The sequence below is a fragment of the Aotus nancymaae genome, unplaced genomic scaffold, assembly GCF_030222135.1.
Source record: "Aotus nancymaae isolate 86718 unplaced genomic scaffold, 86718_ANA_hifiasm-v0.15.2.pri h1tg000010l, whole genome shotgun sequence".
In the NCBI taxonomy this organism is placed as follows: domain Eukaryota; kingdom Metazoa; phylum Chordata; class Mammalia; order Primates; family Aotidae; genus Aotus; species Aotus nancymaae.
Window position 1 is genome coordinate 69,364,406 of NW_026988421.1, and position 25,714 is coordinate 69,390,119.

A 25,714-nucleotide genomic window follows, 5' to 3' on the forward strand; every position below is an offset into this window, starting at 1 on the left:
TACAGCAACCCCAGTGCCATCATCACACCTAGGAAAATTGGCAACAATTCCCCAAGATCATCTAATTATCCAGTCCAGATTCAAATGTACCCAACTGTGCCTGACATGGCCTTGATTGCTGTTTTTTTAATTCCAGACTAACAAACATCCAGTCAGGGTTCCTGCCCTCCCTGCAATCTGTAAATCCCTACCCTGTTCTCAAGGATCCCATGACCCTGTGGAGTAGCGTTGACTATGTGGAGTCGGGGCTTTGCCGACACTCCCGACTATCAGAGTGGAGGCACATGCAGCCCTTACCTTCAGGAGGGACAGGGTCAGGGAGTCCTGGCAGCTCCGCAGCAGAGATTCACATTCATTCAGAGACTTGTTGTCCAGTGCAATGCCATTGATCTAGGGCAGGACAGAGAGCATGTTAGGCCACCAGCAGAGCAGCCTCAGGCCTACCAGGTCGGGGCCTCTGCCCATCTGCCATCCTGTGCTAGACAGTCACCAAATGCAGGTGCCAAAGTCAGGAGTTGGCAAAGGTTAGAGGTCCTCCTAGTGAGGCCCAAAGAATCTGGGTAAGGGGCTTCTAAGGTAAAGGAATACAAAAGCCTTCACAACAGGCTAGGGGAGGAGCATGTCCTTCTGGGACCAGAACACTGAGGACCTGGGGGAACATCTTGGTCCTGCTGTGCCCTGACACATGGTACAGGACTTCTCAGCTCCTTGCCTCCACAGGAAATGGAAGATAAATGCATGCATACACCTTGGGAGAGCAGGGGACTAAAAACAAGACCATGGGTAGAAAAAGCCTTGTAGAGAAAGCACCCCATGAAGTGGAGCCCTGCGATTGTTCACAAAGAACCTCTCAACCCTGCTCCCAGAATCTCTGCCCACATCCCTCACAGCTATGTGCAGACCTTCTTAAGAAGTCTATGTGCAACAGGTGAATGACCAAACTGTAATATACCCACACCGCAGAACACTGCTCAGCATCGGAAAGGAACAAGCGGCCAGGACATGCAGCCTCTTGGGTGGATCTCACAGGCATGGTGCGGAATGAAAACAGCCAAGCTCCCGAGGTCACATACTATACGATTCTATGTCGGTGACATTCTCAAAATGACAACATCACAGAGAGGGAGAACTAATCAGCTGCCAGGGGGCAGGGATGGAAGGGAGCGGGGGGTGTGACTACAAAGGGTGAGTGGGACAGAGACCTCAGTGCTGAGGGAACAGCTATGTATCTTCACTGCGGTGGTGGTTACACAGAACAACATGTGTTAAACCACACACAACCCCCCCCCCACACACACACACACAGCGTCAGTGTCAGTATGCTGGCTTTGATATTACACTTATGCAATGTGCAATCATGAGGGGAAGTGGGGAGAAGAGTACATAGGACCCTCCTTTAGTATCTCTGCAGCTTCCTATAATCATTTTAAAGTCAAGTTTTCTTTTTAAAATATCTGCAGAGTGATTATCTTCAAGTAGTACATTAATTTGTGTTGTTTTCCTTATATCTCCATTTTAAAAATTTTCATAGTGGCCATATTGCTTTTCCACTCTGCCCCAACTGCTCTCTGTAAATCCCCACCCTGTTCTCAAGGATCCCATGACCCCCCAAGGTGTAGTATGGCTATGTGGAGCTGGTGCTTCGCCCACAGTCCTGACCATGAGAGCAGAGCCGTCTGAAAAACACTGGCAAAGATGTGAGGCAGTGAGTTCCCCCTCCACACACACTGCAGGGACTGAAAAGGCCATGATCTTTTTGGAGCACAGGAGGAAGATCTCATTGGATGTAAAACATTCATGCCCTCTGATCCAGCAAACCCCAACCCCTGGAATGTACCCCAGGGCACACTCCTGGGTCTCTATGAGGTGGCATGCCAGTGGCCATACAGCATGACACAGATGTAAGTAAAGGCAGAGATGCCCAGACTATCCCTTGGGAGGGACTGGTCAACAGCTTGGGCTGCTGCCACTAAGGAATGACATGCAGTTATGGAAATGACCCAGGCAGATCTAAAGATGTGAATACAGGCTGGGCACGGTGGCTCACGCCTGTAATCCCAGCACTTTGGGAGGCTGAGGGCAGATCATCTGAGGTCAGGAATACGAGAACAGCCTGGGCAACATGGTGAAACCCTGTCTCTACTAAAAATACAAAAAAATTAGCAGGGCGTGGTGGCACACGTCTGTAATCTCAGCTGCTCAGGTGGCTGAGCCAGGAGAATTGCTTGGACCTGGGAAGCAGAGGTTTCAGTGAGCTGAGATCGTGCCACTGTACTCCAGCCTGGGCAACAGAGTGAGACTCTATCTCAAACAAAAATAAAAAGATATGAATATGGAAGGACCTGCAGGACATGCTGCTAAAATCTAGCTGGGCGTGGTGGCTCACGCCAGTAATCCCAGCACTTTGAGAGGCCAAGGCAGGTGATCACCTGAGGTCAGAAGTTTGAAACCAGCCTGGCCAACATGGTGAAACCCCATCTCTACTAAAATTACAAAAATTAGCTGGGTGGGGTGGTGCATCACTGTAATCCCAGCTACTCAGGAGGCTGAAGGAGGAGAATGGCTTGAACCTGGGAAGCAGAAGCTGTAGTGAGCCAAGATCGCACCATTGCACTCCATCCAGCCTGGGCAGCAAAGTGATAGTCTGTCTTAAAAAATAATAAGAAAAATAAAAACAACAAGATGAACAACTGAGTATATTATAATCCCATCCAAGTTACCCCAACCCCCCAAAAACGTGTGCGATGTCCATGTTTTGAAGGTTTATAGGACATAATATAATAAGCTGTTAACAGTGATTGCCATCAGGGTGGGAAGTAGTAGGCAAGGGGTCTAGCCAGAGGAAGAGTTATTGTCACTATTTGCCTTTTGTATTATTGGAATTTTGTATATATGCCATGAAAAAGTATATGGCATTTTCAGTTTTATTTTTTATTTATGTATTATGTATTATTTTGATTATGTATGTTTATGTATTATGTATTTTTATTTATGTATTTTATTTTTTATTTATGTATTTTGAGACAGGAGTCTTGCTCTGTGGCCCAGGCTGGAGTATAGTGGGGTGATCTCGACTCACTACAACCTCTGCCTCCTAGGATCAAGCGATTCTCTTGTCTCACCCTCCCAAGAAGCTGGGATTACAGGTGCCTGCCACCATGCCCAGCTAATTTTTGTATTTTTAGTAGAGACAGTGTATCACCATGTTGGCCAGGCTTGTCTCGAACTCCTGACCACAGGTGATCCATCTGCCTTGGCCTCCCAAGGTGCTGGGATTACAGGCATGAGGTACCACACCCCGCTGGCATTTATTTTAAAAGGTTAGTTAGAAGTATTAAGTTTGCATGTCCTATGATTCAGTAGTCTCACAGCATTTGTAGCTTAGCCCTAGAGATACCATTAGGTGTCTCCAGAGTGGCTGTGCACACAGGTAAAGCTCACTGCAGGACTGTTGGCAATGGCCGACCCTGAAAACAACTTCTATGTCCATCAATAGGGGGATAATTTAAACTATACATAATCAAACAACAGAATACCATGAGGTGGGTAACATCAACCAGGCTGGACTTAGAAAGATGTCAACAAAATAGGATGCAAATTGCAGATCCCATTATTGTACATAAATAGCAAAACAACAGTAATCTATATATAGATAGATTTCTAGGGGCACTTATGGTTTGGGCTGGGTGCTTATCTTCCAAATGGGGGCAGTGCCAATCTCTAGGAGCAGAATTAAAGGGGGAAGAGAGGGACTGCCACTTTTCGCATTATGTATTTTTGTATTCTTGGCTATTTTACAAAAAACAGGACTTACTTTGGTAATAAACAAAAATAAAAATAGGCATTACAGTTAGTTAAAAAAAAAAAAAGGTGGGGGTTTAAAAGTCACAACACAATGATTTCTATTTTCTAAACTGTCATTAATAAACATTCATGAGAACGTTAAATGTAAGAGAACCAACTACATTTAAAATGTTAATAAAGCTGGGCGAGGTGGCTCACGCCTATATTCCTAGCACTTTGGGAGGCCAAGGCAGGCAAATCACCTGAGGTCGAGAGTTCGAGACCAGCCTGGCCAACAAGGTGAAACCCTGTCTCTACTAAAAGTACAAAATTAGCCAGATGTGGTGGCACACTGCCTGTAATTCCAGCTACTCAGGAGACTGAGGCAGGAGAATTGCTTGAACACAGGAGGCAGAGGTTGCAGTGAGCCAGGATTGCGCCACTACACTCTAACCTGGGTGACAGAGCGAGATTCTATCTCAAAAAAAAAAAAGTTAATAAAGGTTATCTACAATTGGTAGATAACCTTTGCAAGTGAGTCTTATTTCCCTCCTAAACCTTTGGAAATTGCAGTAAGCTGGGATTGCGTCACTGCACTCCAACCTGGGCGACAGAGTAACACGGAGAAAGGTTATTTACAGGTGGTAGCAATGCAAGTGATTCTTATTTCCATCCTAGACCTTTTATTTCCTAATTTTCTACAGTAAATAGAAACATACCATCATGAAACCTATTTTTAAATGTTCACATGGTACAATGCCCAGAACAAGGAGAATATAAAAACTTTGTTCATTACGTCTTGCTCAAACCTCACAAATGTAAACTGTCTATGCACAGCAGATGACCCCGGCTCCCGCCTTGAGACTTACCGCGACAATCCTGTCTCCCACAGCAAGGGACCCTTCTTTGGCGGCAGGGCTTCCGGGCAGCACGGCAGCAGCGTACACTCCATTTTCCAGACTGATGCCGCTGTCTGCAAGCCACAGGAGGTCACTGGGTAGCCCCTGGCCTCGCTGCCCAGCCCCGGTTGCCCTACCTCATCTTTGTTACCATCTTCTTATAAAAGAGGATGTCAGCAGGCTGCGCCCTGTCTACCCCATACCCTGCCCTGGTCCCATCAATCGGGGGGAGGGGCTCAGTCACATCTGCTTTAATGAATCAAACACTCAGAAAGCAAGACTCAGGGCCCAGACAACCTCCTGCCAGGAAAGCACATGGGCTACATTTAAATGGCATTGGCCCTTCATCCCTGTGAATGAGATGCTCTAAGGGACAACTCCGGCCCCTGTCCACAAAAAAGGGCCCCTGCAGCATGAGGAACTCTGCCATGTCCACAGGCCTGCTACCTTTCTGTCCACTGAGGTTGATGTGCAGTGGTGTGACCACCTTCCCACCCAGGGACTTCCTCCGCCGCACAACCATGTTGATGGCCCCCTCCCCATTGAGGAGTGCCTTGATGGCCTGCTTCTTGTCCTTGTTGATGAGGTCCACATCGTTGATTCGCAGCAGCCAGTCATTGACCCTGAGAAGGGACACAGCCAGGTCAGCACCCACACAGGCTGGGTACTAGCGGTTAGCCACCCACTGCTCCCATTCAGGGGGCTGATTGCCAAAGAAAGAGTGTCCCACATACACGCTCAGAAAATCTCCTCTTCCAGGAGTGCAGAGTGGTGAAATCTGCAGATGCTGAGGTTAGACAGCCTGGGTTCAAAGCCTGGCTCTACCACTTATTAGTTGTATGAACTAGCCCCTCCAGGCTTCAGTGTCCTCAAATGTAAAATGAAGGCAATAATCACACCTATCTCGTAGGGTTGTAAAGATTAATCAATCAATTTATATAAAGTGCTTAAACCAGCACTCAGCAAATAGCACTGTATAAGTGTTAGCTATTTTATCATCATGACTATTTTCACTGAATGAGCATGCCATGCACATCCTGGGCTCTCACACATATCCCCTGAGCACTTTCCCACCCAAAGGAGCAAAAGACAGCACCTGGTAACTGGAGAAAAATCAGATTCAGAGGCAACTGAGAAGCAGTTTCTTTATGGAGCAGTATTAGCTGGTGAGACTGCAGGCCTGTGAGTCTGAGGCTGGAAACGTTCACCTAAGTGCTACCTGGCTCTCTTCGGGTCCTCTGCACTCAGGAGAAGGGCCCCACCTTGCCTGCAGAGCCTGCGCCTCAACTCTTACCTTAAACGGCCATCAGCAATGCTTCCTTTGTCCACTTTAGTGACAAATATGCCGCAGTCCCCCGGGAAACAAGGCTCATTCACACCTTCTGCCATATCAAACCCCAGTGCCTTCAAGTCAATATCCTCCTGTAGAAACAGCAGCAGTAGCAGTGCACTTCACAAAGCAGTGACAGAGACCTTTGGCTCTTCAGCCCTCAAGCTGCGCACTCAAATGTGGGGGACCATCCCTTCACCTCATCTGATGAGACACTCCATCCTCAGGATGGAAACCTATGAGTACCTGCGACTTGCCAATTCTGGCCACTACAGACAGACATCCCTCTCAGTTCCCCCCAGCACCATGCCGTTCCCCGGCTGCAACCCTGCCTGAACAGCTGCTGGGAAAGGATGCCTTCGCACTCCTGGAGGGAAAAGGATAACCTCCAAACTTGGAGCAGTGAAACTGGGGGATACTGCAAGAGGGCCATCGTCTCCTCCCTCATCCAAGGTTTTCACATCAGGGAGAGCGGGAGAAGAACCATCAGAGGCAGCTTACCGTCTCCCTCTCGAACTCTACAACTTCCGTTTCCCACTCCATGGAATCCGTGTCAATGGCCGAGTCGTGGGAGCTGTGGGCCATCAGCTGCCGGAACCGGGCCTCCTTTTCCAACTGGGATTCCATCTGCTCTCTGTGAACAGAGAGAGCCATGGTGACAGCTCCTTGGGAGGTGAAATCTCCCACTGCCTAACAGCTCTGAACTGAGGCAGGCCATTTGTGAGAGCTAAAACGGGCTCCTTTCCCCCTTGTTTCTCAATAATCCAGAGAGTCAGGTCAAGGCTTCTGGGATATTTCATAGCAATTTTTAAAAAAAGACAAATTATCCCCAAATTTATATAGAAGTTTAACACAATTAAAATCAAAATGCCAGCTGGGCATGGTGGTGTGTGCCTGTAATCCCAGCTACTCGGAAGGCTGAGGCAGGAGAATCACTTGAACCCGGGAGGCGGAGGCTACAGTGAGTGGAGGTCACACCACAAGACCTCTATCTCAAAAATATAAAATTAAAAAAAAATCAAAATGCCAACAAGATTTTTTGTAGATAGAGATGGCTATTCTAAAATGTATACAAAAAGGCATCAGAATCGCTAAAACCATTTTGAAAATCACTGAAGTGGGAGGAAACTCTCTACCCGACTCAAGACTACAGCAATCAAGACTGTGTGCTGCTGTCAGGGAGACAGACGCATAGGTCTGTAGAACAGAACAAGGAACCTAGCAATGCCCCATGTTACCAAAGGTGCGTAAATCAACAGAGGAAGGACAGCCTCCAACTAATGATGCTGTAGCGACTGCACATCCATGGCCAAAAATGAATCTCAACCCAAACCCCTTAACCTCGGATAAAAGTTAACCCCAACTATATCACAAATTGAAATGCAAACTGACAGAAAAAGCAACGGAAATACCATTTAAATAGTTACATTAGGATGAAGACGTAGTTCTTAACATTTCCTTTAGTGCCATTGTTACAATTTTTAAAAAATGTTCACTGATGACTGGATACGATGGCTCATGCCTGTAATCCCAGCACTCTGGGAGGCTACGGTGGGCAGATCACTTGAGACCAGGAGTTCGAGACCAGCCTGGCCAACATGGCAAAACCCCTATCTACTAAAAATACAAAAATTAGCTGGGTGTGTTGGCAGGCACCTGTAATCCCAGCTACTAAGGAGGCTGAGGCACAAGAATCACTTGAACCGGGAGGCAGATGTTGCAGTGAGCCAAGACCATACCACTGCACTCCAGCCTGGGCAACAGAGTGAAACTGTGTCTTTAAAAAAAAAAAAAAAAAAAAAAAAGATAGATTTGACTTCATCAAAATTAAAAATGTTAGCTCTGAGAAAAACCCAGTAAAGAGGATGTGAAAGAGAGACTCAGAAGCCTTGTTACATCCTCAGGTGATTTGCCTGTGACATCCTTCCTGAAATCTGGGCCCAGGCTGCCTTGCCAGCTCATCAACGCTGCCCACCAGGCTCCTGACCTACTTGTGTTTCCTGCTCCAGCAGACAGGCTCCAGAGTCACACCTTTGCCTAGGCTGTGCTCTCACTGGCCAGCTCTAGAGTATCACTCAGCCTCCAGGACAGAGCTCCAATGTCTTCCAACGCTGCCCCAGCCCCTCCCTAGGCCAGTGCAGCCCGAGCTCAGCCTTCAATGCTCCCCGCACCCGTCTCATCTGGCATCACCAGAGTGCCTAAGGCTTCCCGGGCAGCAACACAGACTCCCTCACCAGCATCCTGCCAGTTAGAGAACTTAGCAAACAGGAGGCACAAACGCAAACATGCTAAATGAACACACAAGCTGAAATGCACAAACTTCAGGCAACTGTGGCCCAATCAAGAGGCAAAACGTCCCATGTTCACGACCCAGAGGTTCTAGATTTTTCCTTCAAAGAGAACTCCTTGATTCTATCACATTGCTAGACCCAAGATGGTCCCTGCGAAGAGTCTTGCCTTGCTTCTTAGCCCCGAAAATATTCCTGAGAGCACCCGAGCTCCAGAGAGTCTGGGTTTTTATAGAATAAATGGAGGTCTTTGTCTTATTAAGAGTTTTACTGAATGGGAAGGAAGAGAAGCTGTCACTCCCTTCTGAAAGGCATCGCTTGAGTGTGTAAGGCTTGCACACTTGCACTCACACACAAGTTCCTCACTGCCCCCTCACCATACTAACAGCGAGGGAAATGTCACACAATGGACAGAGAGCCACAGCTTTCCAACTAGATTTGGGTTCTAGACCATGGCCTGTTGGGCTCCACCAATTTCTTTGCTTAAACCCTGATCTTTGTATTTCAATGCACTACTAAAGGCTGCTAAGTATTTAAATGACACCTTGGGAAGCTGCTGTAACCGAGGGGAGGATGCCTCACACCCCCAAACAGTCTTCTAAATGGGCATCCAAATAACACAGGCAAAACGGACTGCTGGATGGGGGTTGCAATTGCCTTTAAAACTCTAAATCACAATCTGTCGCTATTTTACTCATTTACATACTTGTCTCTTAGATGGACCTGACCTTGGTCTGTGTCTTTCCCTGTGCACTGTGAGCCCATGAGGAAAGGGACTTGGTATGCTTGTCAGTGCCATTTCTCCAATGCCTCTAATGGAGGCTGGCCCATACAGAGCAGGTACTTGAAAAATCTCACTGAGTGAGCCAGCGAGTGCATGAGTAGGGGAATGAATTAATAGAAAACACACACATGCCTGCCCCAAATGGACTGCCTGGGAACAGGGCCCTCCCTTCCTAGTAACCTGTGTCTAAGAATTTCTAATTAATTCAACATGGAGATGACATTCAAACCCATTCTACAGACAGAGTAAGGCAGAGTGAAGTAAAAGGACAGACGGCCAGCTCGACACAACGAGGAGGCCCTGGTCAATGCACTCAGCATTGCCTTGCCCTGAAGGGAGAGGGGCTCCGGGATCCCAGATGCACGCCCACTCCAGCAGGTGCCCGCCCAAGCCTACTTGAGTTCCTTCAGCTCGCGGCTGACGTCATTCTTCTGCTTGCGGGTGTCATCCAGGCTGCGCAGGGCCTCGGCCAGCTCGCTCACTGCACGGTCCCGCTCCCGCCTCAGGTTGTCACACAGTGTCCTGGTAGAAAAAACAGAGAACAAGGTCACCTCAAGGGGCAGGGGGAAGGCGGCTCCTGGTCTGCAGCAGATGGCCTGGCTGTCCCACTCCAAACACCTGCCAGCACCAGCCCCAACCCCAGATGCACAGGACCACTTGGGAGTCTGGGGTAAGACCAATGAGGCCAGCCGCAGTGCATGACAGAGGGAATGTGGAGGACCTGGGCAGGGAAGAGACACCCCCACAGTCACTTGGCAACAAGTGTCAGGTTCCCAATGCCCCGTTTCACCCTCAAGGTGCCTGGAGTTAAGGACTACTCTCTGCACACTCTTCCTGTTCTAACGCCAGCTTTGGGGGTTAGGGGGTGATTCTCCTCTGCATAAAGCTCTCCCTGCCTGCCTGCAGGCCTGTGCTCCAGCACTATCACATGTCTCATCTACCCACAGGCAGGGCTTTCTAGAGCAACTAAAATGGGAGCCCCTTCGGAGAGCAGCCAGTCCTCATGCATCTCTGTCTCTGAGCTCTGTGCAGGTGCAAAGTACAAGCTTGGTGAGACTCTATGAAAGAGGACCCCAAGGAAGTTGGGACAGATGACCTAGCTGTGAAGGACCCTGGGCTCTGAAAAGGCTCTATCCTTTGACGGCTAGTTCCCACCTCTCCACAACCCCAAATCTCCCCCAACCTTACTCAGAGCCTGGCTGAGGACTGCCCCCTGGAGACCACTGTGGAAGGGTATGATCAGAAGCAGACAGGGAGCAGCCCCTGGGCCTCCCTTCCCTTACACTGGCACCTAGCTGTGCTCTCCACTGGCAGGGCCTCACCATCCACATCTGGCCATCCTCATCTCCTGACCAGCCCCCAGAGACATTGGTCTCTCCCCTGACCAACGACAAGGAATCTTTTGGAAAACTCCCAAATACCAAGTCACTATCTCTCCCCACCCCAAACACCACCACCACCACCACCACCACCACCACCACCACCACCACCACAGCCTCTCCTTGTTCTTTTCCAGCCAAGGATCAAGTCCACACTGCTTGGCTTCCCTTTCGAGGCCTCTACACCTGCCCTTGGGAATTTCACCAACCTGCCCTTCCCATGACTTGCCCCTGCCCTGAGCACACTCCACAGGTCACCTCCATCTACAATGCGCTTCCCCCTTTTCCACCTAGAAAAACCCCACTCCTGCTTCCAGTTCTAGCTCAAATGCCACGCTCTCTGGGGAGACCTCCCACACCCCAGGGAGCCCTGCATCCCCCCACAGCCCTGGAGCTCACAGTCACGCATCATCCTCCCTCACTGCCCTGCCCGACCAAGCCTCTCCTAAGGTCTCCTTGTTCCAGGGATCTAAGACCCTGGTACATAGGAGGTGCCTGGTGAACACTGCTGAAAGGATGCATTTTGGATGTGTTCTACTCATCAGAAGCCCTCAAATAAAAGAGGCCAGCCTCGTGCCCCTTCACAGGGGTCTCATGTGAACACAGCGCACACTTGGGACATCTAGGGCTAAGTGAGATGGGAGAGAGAAACATAATGGAAAATTCTAAAACTAAGAGGCAAAGGTGGGGAATCATCTAGGGGTGAGAAAGGAAGAGCCCAGGTTCCTCCCACCTTACCTGGACACACAGCAAATGATTCTGACCCTCCCAACAGACCCTAGTACATCCCCGATCCCAGGGAGACACGAGCCCACGCCAGCTCGAGGGCACCCCATACCGGATGCTATCACGCTCTGCCACGATCTTGTCTCGCTCCTGGAAGGCCCAGTCCCGCCGGCACTTGGCCACATCCGCCTCCTGGAGGGCTTCCTTCAGCTCCTGGCACAGAGCCTTGCACTGCTTTCGAAGGATTTCCACCTCCTTGTTGGCTCTTCCAGCGTCCATTGTCACTGTATCTTTGATCTGGTTGGAGCAAGGGAGATGGGGAGGCTGCTGAGCCTCACAGACCAGGAGCGCCTCCCACCAAAGCAGAGGTAGGGCTGAGGCTCTAGGGAGCGGGATGGAGGGAAACATGGAGCCTATGGCAGCACACCCCCTCTGCACCCATACCCCCAGTGACTACACACCCCACAGCCACGGTTCTATTAACTAGCTCCCAGGCCCCACCATGTCTGCGATCCTGGTTTATAATCTGGCATACTGAGTTATTTTTAAAAACAAAATACACACCAGTATTCCTGCTGGTGAAGTGTTGTGTACCTCAGCTCATTTAAAAAGCTGAAATCTGAAGCATTTGCATCTTGACACGTCCCTAGAGAGTTAAACGCTCCACTAAAATTTCAAGTCAAACTCTTAAAAGCACTCATGTGGAAAGCCCCCTCCACACGTCTATAATCCTTAGAAAACATGGGGAAATGACAGACAATAAATTGAGTTATTTACTGCATGAATAACTCCTCCTCTGGCTCAAAGGCTTTCCAAACATGTAAAACAGAAGCATGACAGCAGAGACACTGATGACACTGGTGTCCCCACCCCGGGATTCTCCACCCCCAAGTGCTAGGACACAGGAAGACATGCACGCACAGGAAGAAAGCTTCCGTTCCCTCTACAGAGCATTCTCCAGAGAGCAGGAAACGGCAGCCTCTGCAAAAGCATGTTTAGAAAGATCTCAAGCATAGAAAACAAGGGAAGAGAATGAAGTTGACAAGAAAACACCTGGAGTCAGTTGATAATTCCCCTCATCTCTCAAAACAGAGGCAGAGGAGCTGAAAAACAATTTGCACAAAAAGGACCGTCAAAACTCCAGGGTGACACTGCAGTGGCAGTCTTTGCTCAGACCTCATGGTTCCTGGGAGTCATTGAAATCATTTCAGTTTTGATTTTTGTTCAGCTTTACAAGGTACACAGTGTTTGTTTAGTTTACTATTTAAAAATAAAAATCCTTCTGAACTTTTAATTTCAAAAAGAATTATTTGGGGACCGGGTGCGGTGGCTCACACCTGTAATCCCAGCACTTTGGGAGGCCAAGGCGGGCAGATCACGTGAGATCAGGAGTTCAAGACCAGCCTGGCCAACAGGGTGGACCCCTGTTTCTACCAAAAACACAAAAATTAGCCAGGCATGGTGGTGTGCGCTTGTGGTCCCAGCTACATGGGAGGCTGAGGCATGAGAATCGCTTGAACTTGGGAAACAGAGATTGCAGCAACACCAGATGGTGCCACTGCACTCCAACCTGGGCAATAGAGGGAGACTCAGTCTCAAAAAAAAAAGAAAAAATTTATTTGTATTAATTTAGTCAAGAACTTATTTGGCTAGGCACAGTGGCTCACGCCTGTAATCCCAGCACTTTGGGAGGCTTAGGTGGGCAGATCCCTTGAGGTTGGGAGTTCGAGACCAGTCTGGCCAGCATGGTGAAACCCCATCTCAAGTAAAAAATACAAAAATTAGCTGGGTATGGTGGCGACGGCTGCAAACCCAGCTACTAGGGAGGCTGAGGCAAGAGAATCGCTTGACCTGAGAGGTGGAGGTTGCAGTGAGCTGAGATCGACCCATTGCACTCCAGCCTGGGCAACAGAGCAAGACTCCATCTCAAAAAAAAAAGAGAGAATTTATGACAAATAATCACTTTTTAAAATTTACATTATACTCGCTGTTTTACAATACATTCATGGATAGTTTTAGAGCTGACACGTGTTACCACGTAGCTTCCCTGAAAGGTTTCTCCATGGTGCTGTGGATGAACCTCTAGAAGGGAGGCCCCAGGTGCAGACAGGATGAGAGGCAGCACGGGAGGTAGGTGGCTCCCCCAGTCCACAGCTCCCTTCTGTCCCCTGAGCCCAGCGCCATTGCTGGTCTCCAACATGAATGCATCCCCAAAATACTGCTTCCTTATAAGGAACACAAGACGTACTATAGTTAGTTTTAGTGAGAGGTGAGAGGGGAGAGGAGAGGGAAATGAGGTACCTTAAAAGAAATGGTAAAATTTGGAAGCCCAGAGGACCCCAGTGACCCACTGATTGATTCTGACTACACTGGTGAGGAATCGCAGGCTCTAGAAGTGACTTGCCAGGGCTCCCCATCCTGCAGAGCTGACTCATGATCCAGTACCGGCTCCTCTACCCCAGGCTGCCTCAGCATCATGTATCAGTCTGAGTCTGCTCTAAAGCACCACCTGCAGTCTCCTTCTACCTGCGCTGAATGGGCACAGGCGTGGGAAGAGATGGGCTGGTCTTCACAAGATACTCGCCCGACACAGGCATGAGGCCGGTGAGAAAGGCCTATGGGCTGCAACTCAGCTCCAGAGGTCCAGAGCCCACTCCAGGGTCCCAGGAGAGGGTGGGGCCCAGGTGCAGAGCGGTGACCCTGAGTAGACGGCTCTCGGGTGAGGGCACCTGCCTCTGCTTCCTGGGCAGCTTCTCCTGCTGCAGCAGCGCTCTGCCTCTAAGTTCTGGAAAGGCAACTGCTGCCTCGCCTTGTCCCCTGGAGCTGTCCAGTCTGTCCGCCACAGCCAAGCTCAGCTCAAGCAGGACCTGTAGCTGGATGTGTAACTGCATTCAGGGCAGCAGACAGCAGAAGCGTGTGTCTGTGGCTGGCCACAGTGACAGGGCTGCCCGTCTATGGATGGGCCTCGGTCAGCAGGGCCCATCTGGGAAAGTGCGCTGGAACCTGGGAGATCTCTGTGACAGGCAGTGGTGGCCCACTGCTTCCAGTGGTGCCAACCTTGACTCCCCGGGGTTCCTCCTTCCTCCTGGGAGCAATAAGCCTTTGCCAGAAAAGGTCAGCTCCTAGCCTGAGGCAGGAGGGTGGCCTTGGAGGAGCACCTGAGGACATCTCCCCTCTGGGAGGCAGGAGGCAAGGGTACGGCCAACCCAGCAAAGAGCCTGACAGGCCCCCAGCCTCCCAGTGCTACCATCTGCTCCCTCTTTGCCTCAGCCCACAAAGAACAACACAGAGGGGGAGAAGGCATTGAGAAGAAAAGGGGAAAATGGAGAAAGAGGTGCAGATAGAAGACAGAAGCATGCAAGCATGATGCCAGAAATTGAAGCCCAGCCCCCGGGAAGAACAGAATGAAGACAACTCTGCAGTGAGGGAGCTGGACATGCCAGAAGGACCCCCACAGCTGACCCCCGACAGGCAGAAGCCACGGGGTGGGGGGGTCAATCCCCAGGGTGCCTCACTACCCACCCCTCCTGGCCTGCTCTTGCTGGTGGAGAGTGCTCTAGTACATGAAGCCAGACCAACTTGAGAAGGAACTGAAGATTTCAGCTCTCAGAGCTGCTGGGGCAGCAGTGGGGCTCTCTCCAGCCTGCTGACTCGGAACGAGGCCTGGAAAAGATCCCTGCCTTAGCTGACAGGTGCACTTGATGCCCAGCCAACACCCCCTGCAGAGGCTGGAGACAGGCTCCAGGTTGAAGGGCACGGCTCGCCTGAGTACTGGGAGTCAGGCCTGGGTGTCTCATTGCTGGACACCAGCACCGTGGGGAACTCGGGTGCTCTTTGTACTTTCCTGTGCTTTCTACATTTCTATAAAGAGCCTTCACGATTAACTTCAAAGATCTCAAAACTGGGTCAGTCGCAGTGGCTCCAGCCTGTAATCCTAGTACTTTGGGAGGATCACCTGAAGTTAGGAGTTCAAGACTAGTCTGGCCAATGTGGTGAAACCCCATCTCTACCAAAATCACAAAAGTTAGTTGGGTGTAGTGGCAGGTGTCTATAATCCCAGCTACTTGGGAGGCTGAGGCACAAGGATCGCTGGGAATGGGGGTCGGGCAGCGGAGGTTGCAGTGAGCTGAGATTATGCCACTTCACTCTAGCCTGGGCAAAAGAGAGAAATTCCATCTCAAAAAAAAGAAAGTCTCAAAACTCCATCCACACAGGCTCACTGTCGTTCCCCAGGCATGTGTCTGACATTCTGTGACATTTCAGAGCAGTTACTGAATCGGTCATTTTCCAAGTTTCCTTCTTCATCATTGCGTTCTCCTTATCTGATATTGACATTTTCCCCCAACAATTATGTGCTCAGACACCAGAATGTGAACATGAGTTCATGGTTTCTCTAGGATGATTACCGAGTTCTAATGTATTATCTTTACTTACTAGAAATTTATTCTCATAACAGACTTTTCAAAATTTTCATTGCAGTAAATATTCGTCTTCACACTGGCTTCTGTCTCAGGGGTCTGGAGAAGTCTTGATAGTTCCTTACATGAAATTCCCATTACTTGGTTGGCCCATTTTTACCCACAGAAACAGTTTACTGAGGTTCGCCCTAATCCTAATCCCATCTGAGTAGTAAGATTCAGATGGGCATAATCATGAATGTCCATCTCAACTAACTGTTGCTTTGTGGAGGCACAATGATGTATTTTCCATATTGAATCATTTGTTCATCGCAACCACCACTCCATTGTGCAGATGAAGAAACTGAGGCTGTCTGGGTGCAGCAGCTCATACCTCTAAATCCCAGCACTTTGGGAGGCTGAGGCAGGAGGATCACTTGAGCCCAGGAGTTTGAGACCAGCCTGGGCAACATAGTGAGACTGTATCTCTATAAAAAAATTAAGAATTAGCTGGGTGTGGTGGTGCTCGCCTATAGTCCCGGCTACTTGGGAGGCTAAGGTGGGAGGATCACTTGAGCCCAAGAGGTCACGATTACAGTGAGCTATGATTGTCCCACTGCACTACAGTCGGGGTAACAGAGTGAGAGGTTGTCTCAAAAAAAAAATTTTTTTAAATTAAAAATAAAACTAAGGCCCAGAGGCCAGGAGCAGTGGCTCACCAGGCAGTGAATTACACTTGTAATCCCAGTACTTTGGGAGGCCAAGGCAGAGGGATTGCTTGAGTCCAAGAGTTCGAGACTAGACTGGCCAACATGGCAAAACCACATCTCTAGTAAAAATACAAAAAATTAGCCAGGCATGGTGGTTGGTGCCTGTAATCCCAGCTACTTAGGAGGCTGAGGCATGAGAATTGCTGGAACCTGGGAGGTGGAGGTTGCAGGGAGCCAAGATGGCGTCACTGCACTCCAGCCTGGGTGACAGAACAAGGGAGGGAGGTAGTGAGAGAGAGAAAGACAGAGGGAAGGAGGGAGAGAGGGAGAGAGGGAGGGAGGGAGGGAGAGAAGGAAGGAAGGAAGGAAGGAAGGAAGGAAGGAAGGAAGGCGGGCGGGCGGGCGGGCGGGCGGGCAGGCAGGCAGGCGGGCGGGCGGGCAAGCAGGCAGGCAGACAGCCAGCCTAGAGAGGTTCAAGATCACATGACTGAAGAGGGCCCAGCAAGGGGCCTGTGTCTCATGCATTCCCCACACCCTCTGCCACTGCCAGGCCTGAAGTCATGCCGGTTGAAAGACGTGCTGCTCACCCCTCAGGCATCACCTGCCTCACACTTGGTATGGCAGGACCTAGTAGTAATGATCCAATGCACACCACCCCTGCCAATCTGCCTGACCTTCAACACCTTGCTTTTTGCTTCTTATAAACCACTTATGAAAGCTGCATTCTAACTGACCTGCAGAGAAAGGCAGAATAGAGTGGCATGAATGTCTGAAAACTATTCTGATAGGAAAAAAAGTCTGCTGTGATCAAGTCTAGAAGTTCTAATCAGAGACACACACAACACAGACTGACGGGAATCTCCACAGGCCCATCCAAGCCCCAGCAGGGCTCAACTAGACTGGGGACAAGGAGCATGCGGGATGAGCAGAGGCTGACAGGTAGGAAGGAGGCAGAGAATCCACATTGGCCACGCAAGAGTCAAGCTAGGTGGCCCAATACAAAGCTATGGAACATCCCAGCCCCACCACCCTGGAGGCTTGGCTCCCAGAAAGCAAGGCTTTAGGAGAAGAATGTTGGGCTCTGTCTACTAGCACATCTTCCCAGCAGGAGCCTGAAATAAGCTTTCAAGAGCAGACTTGATCAGATGCACACTGCCGGTGAAAAGGAGCTCCTGAGGGTGCTCTTCCAGAAGCAAGAGGCCTAACGTATCTATGGCTTTGGGAACTTGGCCTTGGTATCTTGCTTCATAATAAGCAAGTCCTTGAGATATCACTGACTTTCAGCATGAGACTGATCTGCAATTATGTAGCAATGGGGTTGGGTGTGAGAATGTCAGTGTGTGTCATCTGACTCTTCCTGGTGTATAAGCTCCAGGCATCCAAGGTGGTGTCTGGGCCTCCCTCCCCGCTTGTTCCCTGTAATCCAGACTAGAGCTGGGCACTGAGCATGAACTTGGGAGTTACCTGGATGGTGTCTGATAACCCAGCTTGCTTAGGCCTTCAATGAGAAGCCCTTTACTCCAACTCAGAAGGAGGCTTCTAATCTGCACATGTGCACTCTGCACCCCCTCCCCTCTTCCCTGGATGCTGTAGGAGAGGCTCAAAGCCAGCCACCAGCCCACCCACCTACCTGCCGCAGTGCCTCCATCTCCTCGCTGGCCGCCTTCTTCTCAGACGTGCTGCTCTTGAGCTTGGACTCAGCCAGCTCCACCTCGGTCTGCAGCTTGTCCAGCTCAGAGATGACCTGGTCGCGCTCACTCATGATGAGCTTGTACTCGCTGTACACAGCGTCCCGCTCCTCCCTGTACTTCTCTGACTCCTTCGCTGTCTTCACCTGTGTGGTTCTCAGCTCGGTCAGCTCTGACTGCAGCAGCTCCATCTCCCACTGCAGGTCCTTGTTCTGTGCCGTGGCCTTGTTCAGCTCATGGTGGATCGCCTCAAACCTGGGGAGAGAGGCAGCGAGAAGTGAGAGGGGCGGGGGCCTGCCCCGTCAGTGCTCAGCTACGCTGCTGCCTCCCGCCAGTTCTGCTGTGCTGGACAGTCAAGCGTGAAGTTTCAAGTGAAGTCACTCTCTCCACCCCCAAGAGAGAAAAGTCACGGAGTGCCAGTGCCCCCAGACCTGGAATTTTTCTCAGCCTTTTACAAATGCCAGGAGTTGAACTGAGGACATCATGCCCTCTGCTCCACTAGAAACAACAGCATATTTCTCCCACAGTCAAGCCGCATTAGTTTTTAAAAATAATGAAAACAAAACAATGCCAGGATAACAGCATATGAGCGATAAGAGGCCTTAATGATCATTTAGTCAAACCGCCTCCTTTTACAGATACGAACAGTACAGCCTTGTGACAAGGTCATGAAGTTTACTCAAAAAGCACAGCTTGGTCGTTCCAGGCCAGGGGGCATCTTCCACATGGGCAGCCAGCAAATCAGAGCCATGGCTCCGACCAGCTATTCTCAGTGTGTTCCTTAGACGCAGGTTCTGCATAGAGCTCCATTACCAAAAAAAAAAAAAAAAGTATATTCTCAGATAACTTATGTTTGGGAAACTCTGCATCTTGGCTCCCTCTTGGAGAGTCTATCTACTGCACACCACACTGAAGGCTCTGACAAGTCTTGCAGCAGAGACATCTGTCTGAGTTTAACCTGGCAATGGTCAATCCTATCTATCCCCAGTGAGCACTTTTCATGTGAAACCGAAAAATGCTCAGGAGAACTGGTGATTCACAGGTACATACTCTACAAACACTGTTTGAGGGCATCTATCACATCTCTAAAGATGATAGAAGACACATGCCCCAGATAACTGACTTTCCTATTTGCTAGGTGGGTGACTGCCATGGAGGGGAGAGACATATGGCAGAGACCAAACAAACGATGCTCAGAACGCACCAGTACTTATTAAGTGTTGTGCAGATCAGTTAACACAGCACAAATCTTCAGAAAGGGCCGTTTGCAAGGCTGACCACTGAATGGTGTCTGGAAACCCGCAGGTAAACAGGGATGTTCAGATGGGAGGAGAGAACCACGACTCCTAAGACAGATGCGGTGTCAAAACAAAGCTCCCTGGTCAGAAGCATTTTTTGATTGAAAAAGCACAGTAACTCATGCTGTTCTCATCCCCCGGCGGTGCTGGGAACCCTGCAGGACCCATTTGCCCCCGGCCCCCCTGCAGCCCCAGGCCTACCTCCTCAGGGAGAGGGCGCACTGGTGCTGCAGCTGGATGGCCGTGTCCCTCTGCTGGGTCAGCATCTCTGTCTGCTTCAGCAGCCGCTGGTTCTCCTCCCCCAGCTGCTCCAGGCGGCTCAGGTCTGCGTTGTGGATGGCGACTTTCTCACTGTACCTCTTCCGCAGAGCGTCGTAATCCTTCTTCACCACCTCCAGCTTGTCCATGGCCGTATCATACAGCTTGTTAAGGATCTCAGATGACCCGTTGTGTTTCAACACCTGGGGACCAGAGAGTCCCACTTACCAACGGTCTAGGGGAGGTGGTGGAGGAGACCTCCCCACTCTCACTTTATCTGCCTGAGGGTAGAACTGATGACAAGGTTGGGGGAGTCACCCTAGGGCTTTTGAGGGTCTTGAGGTCCACTCTCCAAGCCCTGCAGTCATGCTGGGTTGATTCATTTAGATTCACTCAATCACAAGTATTAAATATTAGGTATAGTGCCGAGCAGTTAACACAGCAGGCCTGAGATTCCTATATCCTTAGAAAGGCCTGCTTGCAAGGCTGACCCCAATAAATGGTGTCTAGAAACCCAAACAGTAAACAGGCCTCTAGGCTGATGTAAAACTTTCTTCCAGTGATAGGAGCAGCTCTGGTACTGAGCCTGTACAAACAGAGTGTCTTATGCTGAACACCTGCTTTCTTCTGGGAGTCCAGAATCTGGGTACATGCTAGGCAGCAGTACCCACATGACCAGCTCCCAGGAGGACACTTGGGTACTGAGTCTCTAATGGGCTTCCGTGGAGGCCAACACTTCACTTGTGTTGTGATTCCATGCTGGGGGAATTAAGTGCATCCCATGGAACTCCATCAGGAGAGGACTCTTGGAAACTCAGGCCCAGTTTCCTCCGGACTTTGCCTCACGCGCCTTTCCCCCTTTGCCGACTTTGCTCTGTGTACTTTTGTTGTAATAAATGTCAGTCACTGAGTATAATTACATTCTGAATCTTGTGAGTCTTCCCAGAAAGTCATTTAGCCCAGAATCAGGTTATGTAAATTGGACCTCAAGACTCTCAAAAGCCTTAGGATGACCCCCGCCATGGTGTAGCGTCTCCCCGCACCCCGTGCAAGCATCTAATAGGTCTAGCACTGTTCTAGGTGCAGGTGACGCCAAGAGCCTGAACCCTATAGGCCTTTTCTCCTAACTGGGAGGATGTGGACACACAGGCAAAATAAAGTAACTTCAGAGCAAGGTAAGAACTATCAAGAAAATAAAAAATAAAATAGAATAATGGGCTGGAGAGAGCCGTCTGAGCAGCAGAGTGGAGGGCTGTGAGGGAGGCTAAGGCCGAGGAGGCTTCTAGAAGAAGGTGACTGTAGAGTTCGGAGGCACGTGAAGAAGAGCAGTGAGGGTACACCGGGGCAGAGGGCAGGGCAAGTGCAAAGGCCCGGAGGCAAGGCCCGCAGGCGTGTTCTAGGAACAAAGAGAAGGGCAGGGTGGAGTGGCTGGAGCCCAAGGCACAGGAGGAGGGGGGTTCAAAGGGGGCCTGGAGAAGTGGGCCCCGGCATGGCCTCAGGGCTCACAGTGAAGACTGTTCCGAGTGAGACAGGAGGCTGTGGAGGGTTTTAAGCTAGATAGCAGTCTACTCTGAATGACAGGCACTAAAGTTCATTTGGGATGCTGTTATAGAGAATCAAACAAACCAAGATGATGAGTTAAGAGGTTGCCAGGGGGGCTACTGCTGGCTTCGGCTATCACCTCATGGGATCTGAGCCCTGGGCTGAGTCACTCCATATCTCTGGGTTTCAGCTTCTGGATTCCTCAAATGCCAAGATTGAACCAAGAAAGTTTGCCTGGCCCTTCCAGGCCCAGTCCAGGAATCGCCTGGCTCATTCAATGGGGGCCTCAGTTATCAGGTGTTTGCAGCCCAGAGAACCAGAAGCTGGGATGATGGAATATTCCCTTTGGAGTTAAGGTCAGCCCTCAATAAACATGGAAAACACAAAAAGCAAAAGAGGGCTTAATTTAAGTCATAATCATAGCAACAAGAAAGTAAGCTCCCTCCTCTAAGACCTAAGCATTAGATCCTAGGACTGTTGACTCTTGAAATCAAGAGGAAGTCAAGGAAGAGGGAGAAATGGAGGGAGGGAGAGAGGCAGGGAAGAAGAGAAGGAAGGGGAAGAGAAAGAAAAAGAATGAGAGAAAGAAGGAAGGAAAGGGAGGAGGGAGAGAGGGAGGGAGAAAAGGAAAATTGGTTCATTTCAGGCTCATTCTTTTTCCTTTATTTATTTTTAAAGCAGAACATTTTCTTTCAAGGGAGCTCTTACTAGGACATCAAAATATAGAACTTATTTTAAAAAGCAGTACACAGGTGTCTCAAGCACTCAAAATCTTCCCTGTTTTGTAAAATGGCATCACTGCTGCAAAACAGGAATGCACAGTGAAACAGAACCTCACTGACATCTAAAATCTTTCTTTAAAAAAAAATAATAAATAGGCCTGGCTAGGCACAGTGGCTCACGCTTGTAATTCCAGCACTGTGGGAGGCCAAGGCGGGAAAATCACCTGAGGTCAGGAGTTTGAGACCAGTCTCATCTCTACTAAACATACAAAAATTAGCTGGACGTGGTGGTGGGCACCTGTAATCCCAGCTACTTGGGAGGCTGAGGCAGGAGAATTGCTTCAACCCAGGAGGTAGAAGTTGCCGTAAGCCAAGATGACGCCATAGCACTCCAGCCTGGGTGACAAGCGTGAGACTCCGTCTCACACACAAAAAAAAGAAGAGTGGACTCACCCATGACCACACCCAGTCAATGAAGGGCAGTCCTGATATCTGGTCAATCAACACCTTCTACCCATGTCTTGAAAGGTCCAGCTTCTAGACTGGATTGCCCTGATTGGTAAGCAATACCTCAAAAATGCCAATTAAAAATTACTTCAAATGTTTTACTCTCTAAGCATCCCCTAAACCAAGTGAGAACCCCATTGGCTCCAAATGAGTCTGGTTTGCTGGGGAACAAAGGCGGCTGCCATTGCCTGAGTTCCCCACAAGGTGGCAGCCACAGGTAGACAAGCCAATGCTCTCCTGCAGCGGCTTCCCGCCTTCCCAGCCCAGAAACAAACTCATTCTAAAGGCAGCTTTGAAATGACACAAAGCCGGGTTCTGGGCAGTAGCCCAGCAGTGCCCAATTCCACCAGTGCAGGATAGAATCAGGAGTCCATGCCATGGTTCGGCCTTTCTTCACTGGGAAAGAGTCCCCTGAACGCCTAACCTTGAGGGACAATTCAGGGATGATTCAGAGCCGTGTGAATTCATTGGGAAAGAGTCCCCTGAATGCCTAGCCTTGAGGTACCATTCATGTGTGAATTCATTGGGAAAGAGTCCCCTGAACGCCTAGCCTTGAGGGACGATTCAGGGCCGTGTGAATTCATTGGGAAAGAGTCCCCTGAACACCTAGCCTTGAGGGACAATTCAGGGACGATTCAGGGCTGTGTGAATCAGGCTGCCAGAATGGGCCGTGAGAGTGGGCCACAAATTCCCAGTGCGACAGGATCGGTCAAGGAAACCCAAGCACAGACCTCTGGGTCCTTTCTGATGCTCCCCCCAGCCTTCATTAACACGGTGGGATCCTCCCGTGGAAGACACTGGGAGAGAGATCAAGCCCCTAACTCCTTCCACTGCAATGACCGCCACCCCTGCCCGCTCCACGGGCGAAAGCTGGCAGGGCAGGGTCCTGCTCACCAGGAGCTACTCCGCCCGCCTCCCTGCAACTCCTAACCTCTGAGTCTCACTCTAGCCTTGGAGGTAAACAGAATAACCTGTTCCCACAGGGCAGCATCCCCATACTCAAAGAGGCTCGCAGGCCCCCAAACACTTCTCACCCTTTCTCTACAAGCAGGACTCAGCACCAGGCCTGTGCTATGTAACCAACAGCCTCTGAACAAAGCTAGGGAACCAGGTCACAGTTAACTCCAGAGAATCCGAAAAATAGTCCTATCTATCAGTCTAGAATTTTTCCCTCTCACCATTATAAGATTATGTTCTTGGTAGGTATTTCCACATGCATGTGCACACACACACATACACGGAGACACACATCTAACTACAGTCAAATGTTTAGCTTCCCAGCAAAGGCCAAGGAAAGAGAGAACATTTAAATTTGGCCCAGAATTCTAAAATTAAAGACAGTCAACTTTTTTTTTTTTTTTTTTTTGAGACAGGTTCTTGCTCGGTTCCAGGCTGGAGCACAGTGGCACAATCACAGTTCAACTGCAACCTAAACCTCCCAGGCTCAAGTGATCCTCCTGCTTCAGCCTCCCAAGTAGTTGGGACCACAGGCACAGCCCACCACATTCAGCTAATTTTTTTAGTTTTTGTAGAGATAGGGGTCTCACTATGTTGCCCAGGCTGCTCTTGAACTCCTAGACTCAAGTGATGCACCCACCTCGGCCTTCCAAAGTGCTAAGATTACATGAGCCCCTGAGCCTGGCCGGAGCACAGGACAGATGGCCTGTGAGTTCAAGGGGCTTAGGAGAAGGGGGTGGAAGTTTCACAGGGGAGGCACAAAGACAGCCATAGTCTGAGCTGCTCCCTGCAGGGAGGCCAGGAAGAGACCAACCCTCCTATCTGTATCCCACCCTAGTCAGAACACTCCTTCTTCGTGGGCTTCTCTGTAAGGGATGTCTTTCAGCAATGAGGAAACCCCTCTCCTCCCTCCCTTCCTCCAGGCCCACGAAAGGGCATCAGTGTAGGATATCTGGGACAAGAAAATCGACTCTCATGTATTACAAGAGAAAGTATATTTTAAAGACAGGAGAAAGGGCAGAGGGGAAGAGAGAGAAGGTTATCGGGGCCTGAGAGGTTTCCCACACAAATTGGCAGGACCTAGGAGAACATGTGCACTGTCCCAGAAATTCTACCTGTAAGGCTCAAACTTCAAAACGTGTGTACAAAAGAGCATAAAGAGGTGTGTCCACTGAAACACGGTCTGTAACATGGGAAGATACTGACCACCAAGAGGCTCCACACAGAATGCAATTCACACATGACAAACAACCAAACAAGCAAGGACCTTTCTGGATGTGCAAATTCACAGAAAATGTAAAGGGACCCATGATATGTTATAGGATTTTTTTTAAGGCACTTTTCAGGGAATACAAACAAAACTGTATGAGTGTTAAATGTGGCATAAAAAAAAAAATCTACAAGGATACACATCCCAGTGGTTTACACAGAGGCTGGTCATTTCCACAAAGCTAAGCTGGGTCTGAGGAGGTGGGTAGGTGCCTTCCACACTGGTTGAATATTTTTTCTATTTTAACTGAAGAGTATGCACCATTATAGTAAAGAAAAAAGATGTGGAAACACCCTCTACTTAAGATTCCCCCACCAAACCTTGTCAGTCTCTGTCCAGGGTCTCCTGGACATTCTTGATACAGCCTAGAAGAATCCAAGAAGGCGCACTCCGACTGCCCAAACCCAGAGATGGTGATGCCCAGCTGAGGCCCTCCCCAGCAAAACACATACACATACAGACAAAACACCTGCCTGCTGCTCTCAACCACGGAGCCCCCTCCCCCAGGGCTGCCTCATTTCCTCCAAGATAAATCGTGCAGAGGGCTGGGAAGCCCCACACATCCCTCAAGCAAGCGCAAAAGTCAAACAGCACCATTTACCCCGCAAGGCAAGGGCCTCTTCAAGTTTACAAGGCATGGGAGGAACCCGGCAACAAAACTGCCCTTGTCCAGTGAGGTCAACCTTTGCCCTCAGGCCCAGCGGGGAGCACGCCTGTGGCCATCCCCATGTCCCCACTTCCTCTGCTGCTGGCCTGCTGCCACCTGGGCATCCCACAGCCAGGCATCCACCCCATGGCTGCCGGGATGTGGGGCTGCCCATGCAGTAGTTCTGAGATGCTCCCAGCCCTGCTCCCTATGGCAGCCAAGCCTCTTCTCCTGGTGGGGTCTGGAGGTGGTGCTTGTTGAGAGGCACTCATCCAGCTGAACTGACCTGGAGGACCCCAGTGACCAGGATGCATCCCCACCCCTGACCCTGTTGCCAAGGATCACAGTGCTAGGAAAAAGAGCAGGGAATGGACTGCAGGGTGGTGGAGGAAGACCCTCCCCTGTGGGGCAGACAGGAAAGGGAGAGGGGGACAGGGGCGGGAGGGACGCCTCAGTCTGAAGGTCTGTAAAGCAGAGCAGGTGCTCAAGAAAGTCAGAGAACGGGAGACAAGGAAACTTTACGCTTCATG

General features: G+C 50.0%; 1 protein-coding gene across 4 annotated transcripts in view; it reads right to left on the minus strand.

Moving 5' to 3' along the window:
* Positions 1 to 25,714, minus strand: part of DLG5 (discs large MAGUK scaffold protein 5) — a 151,004-nt gene that overhangs the window by 33,972 nt on the left and 91,318 nt on the right. For all 4 annotated transcript variants that reach the window (XM_012466284.3, XM_012466286.2, XM_012466285.2 and 1 more), the window contains exons 6-14: positions 19,484 to 19,743; positions 17,927 to 18,239; positions 11,302 to 11,486; positions 9,481 to 9,606; positions 6,514 to 6,646; positions 5,977 to 6,104; positions 5,130 to 5,305; positions 4,653 to 4,756; positions 298 to 390 (exon numbers count right to left, since the gene is read on the minus strand). In XM_012466284.3, coding sequence (XP_012321707.2) covers positions 298 to 390; positions 4,653 to 4,756; positions 5,130 to 5,305; positions 5,977 to 6,104; positions 6,514 to 6,646; positions 9,481 to 9,606; positions 11,302 to 11,486; positions 17,927 to 18,239; positions 19,484 to 19,743 — 1,518 coding nt within the window. The remainder of the gene's footprint in view (positions 1 to 297; positions 391 to 4,652; positions 4,757 to 5,129; positions 5,306 to 5,976; positions 6,105 to 6,513; positions 6,647 to 9,480; positions 9,607 to 11,301; positions 11,487 to 17,926; positions 18,240 to 19,483; positions 19,744 to 25,714) is intronic.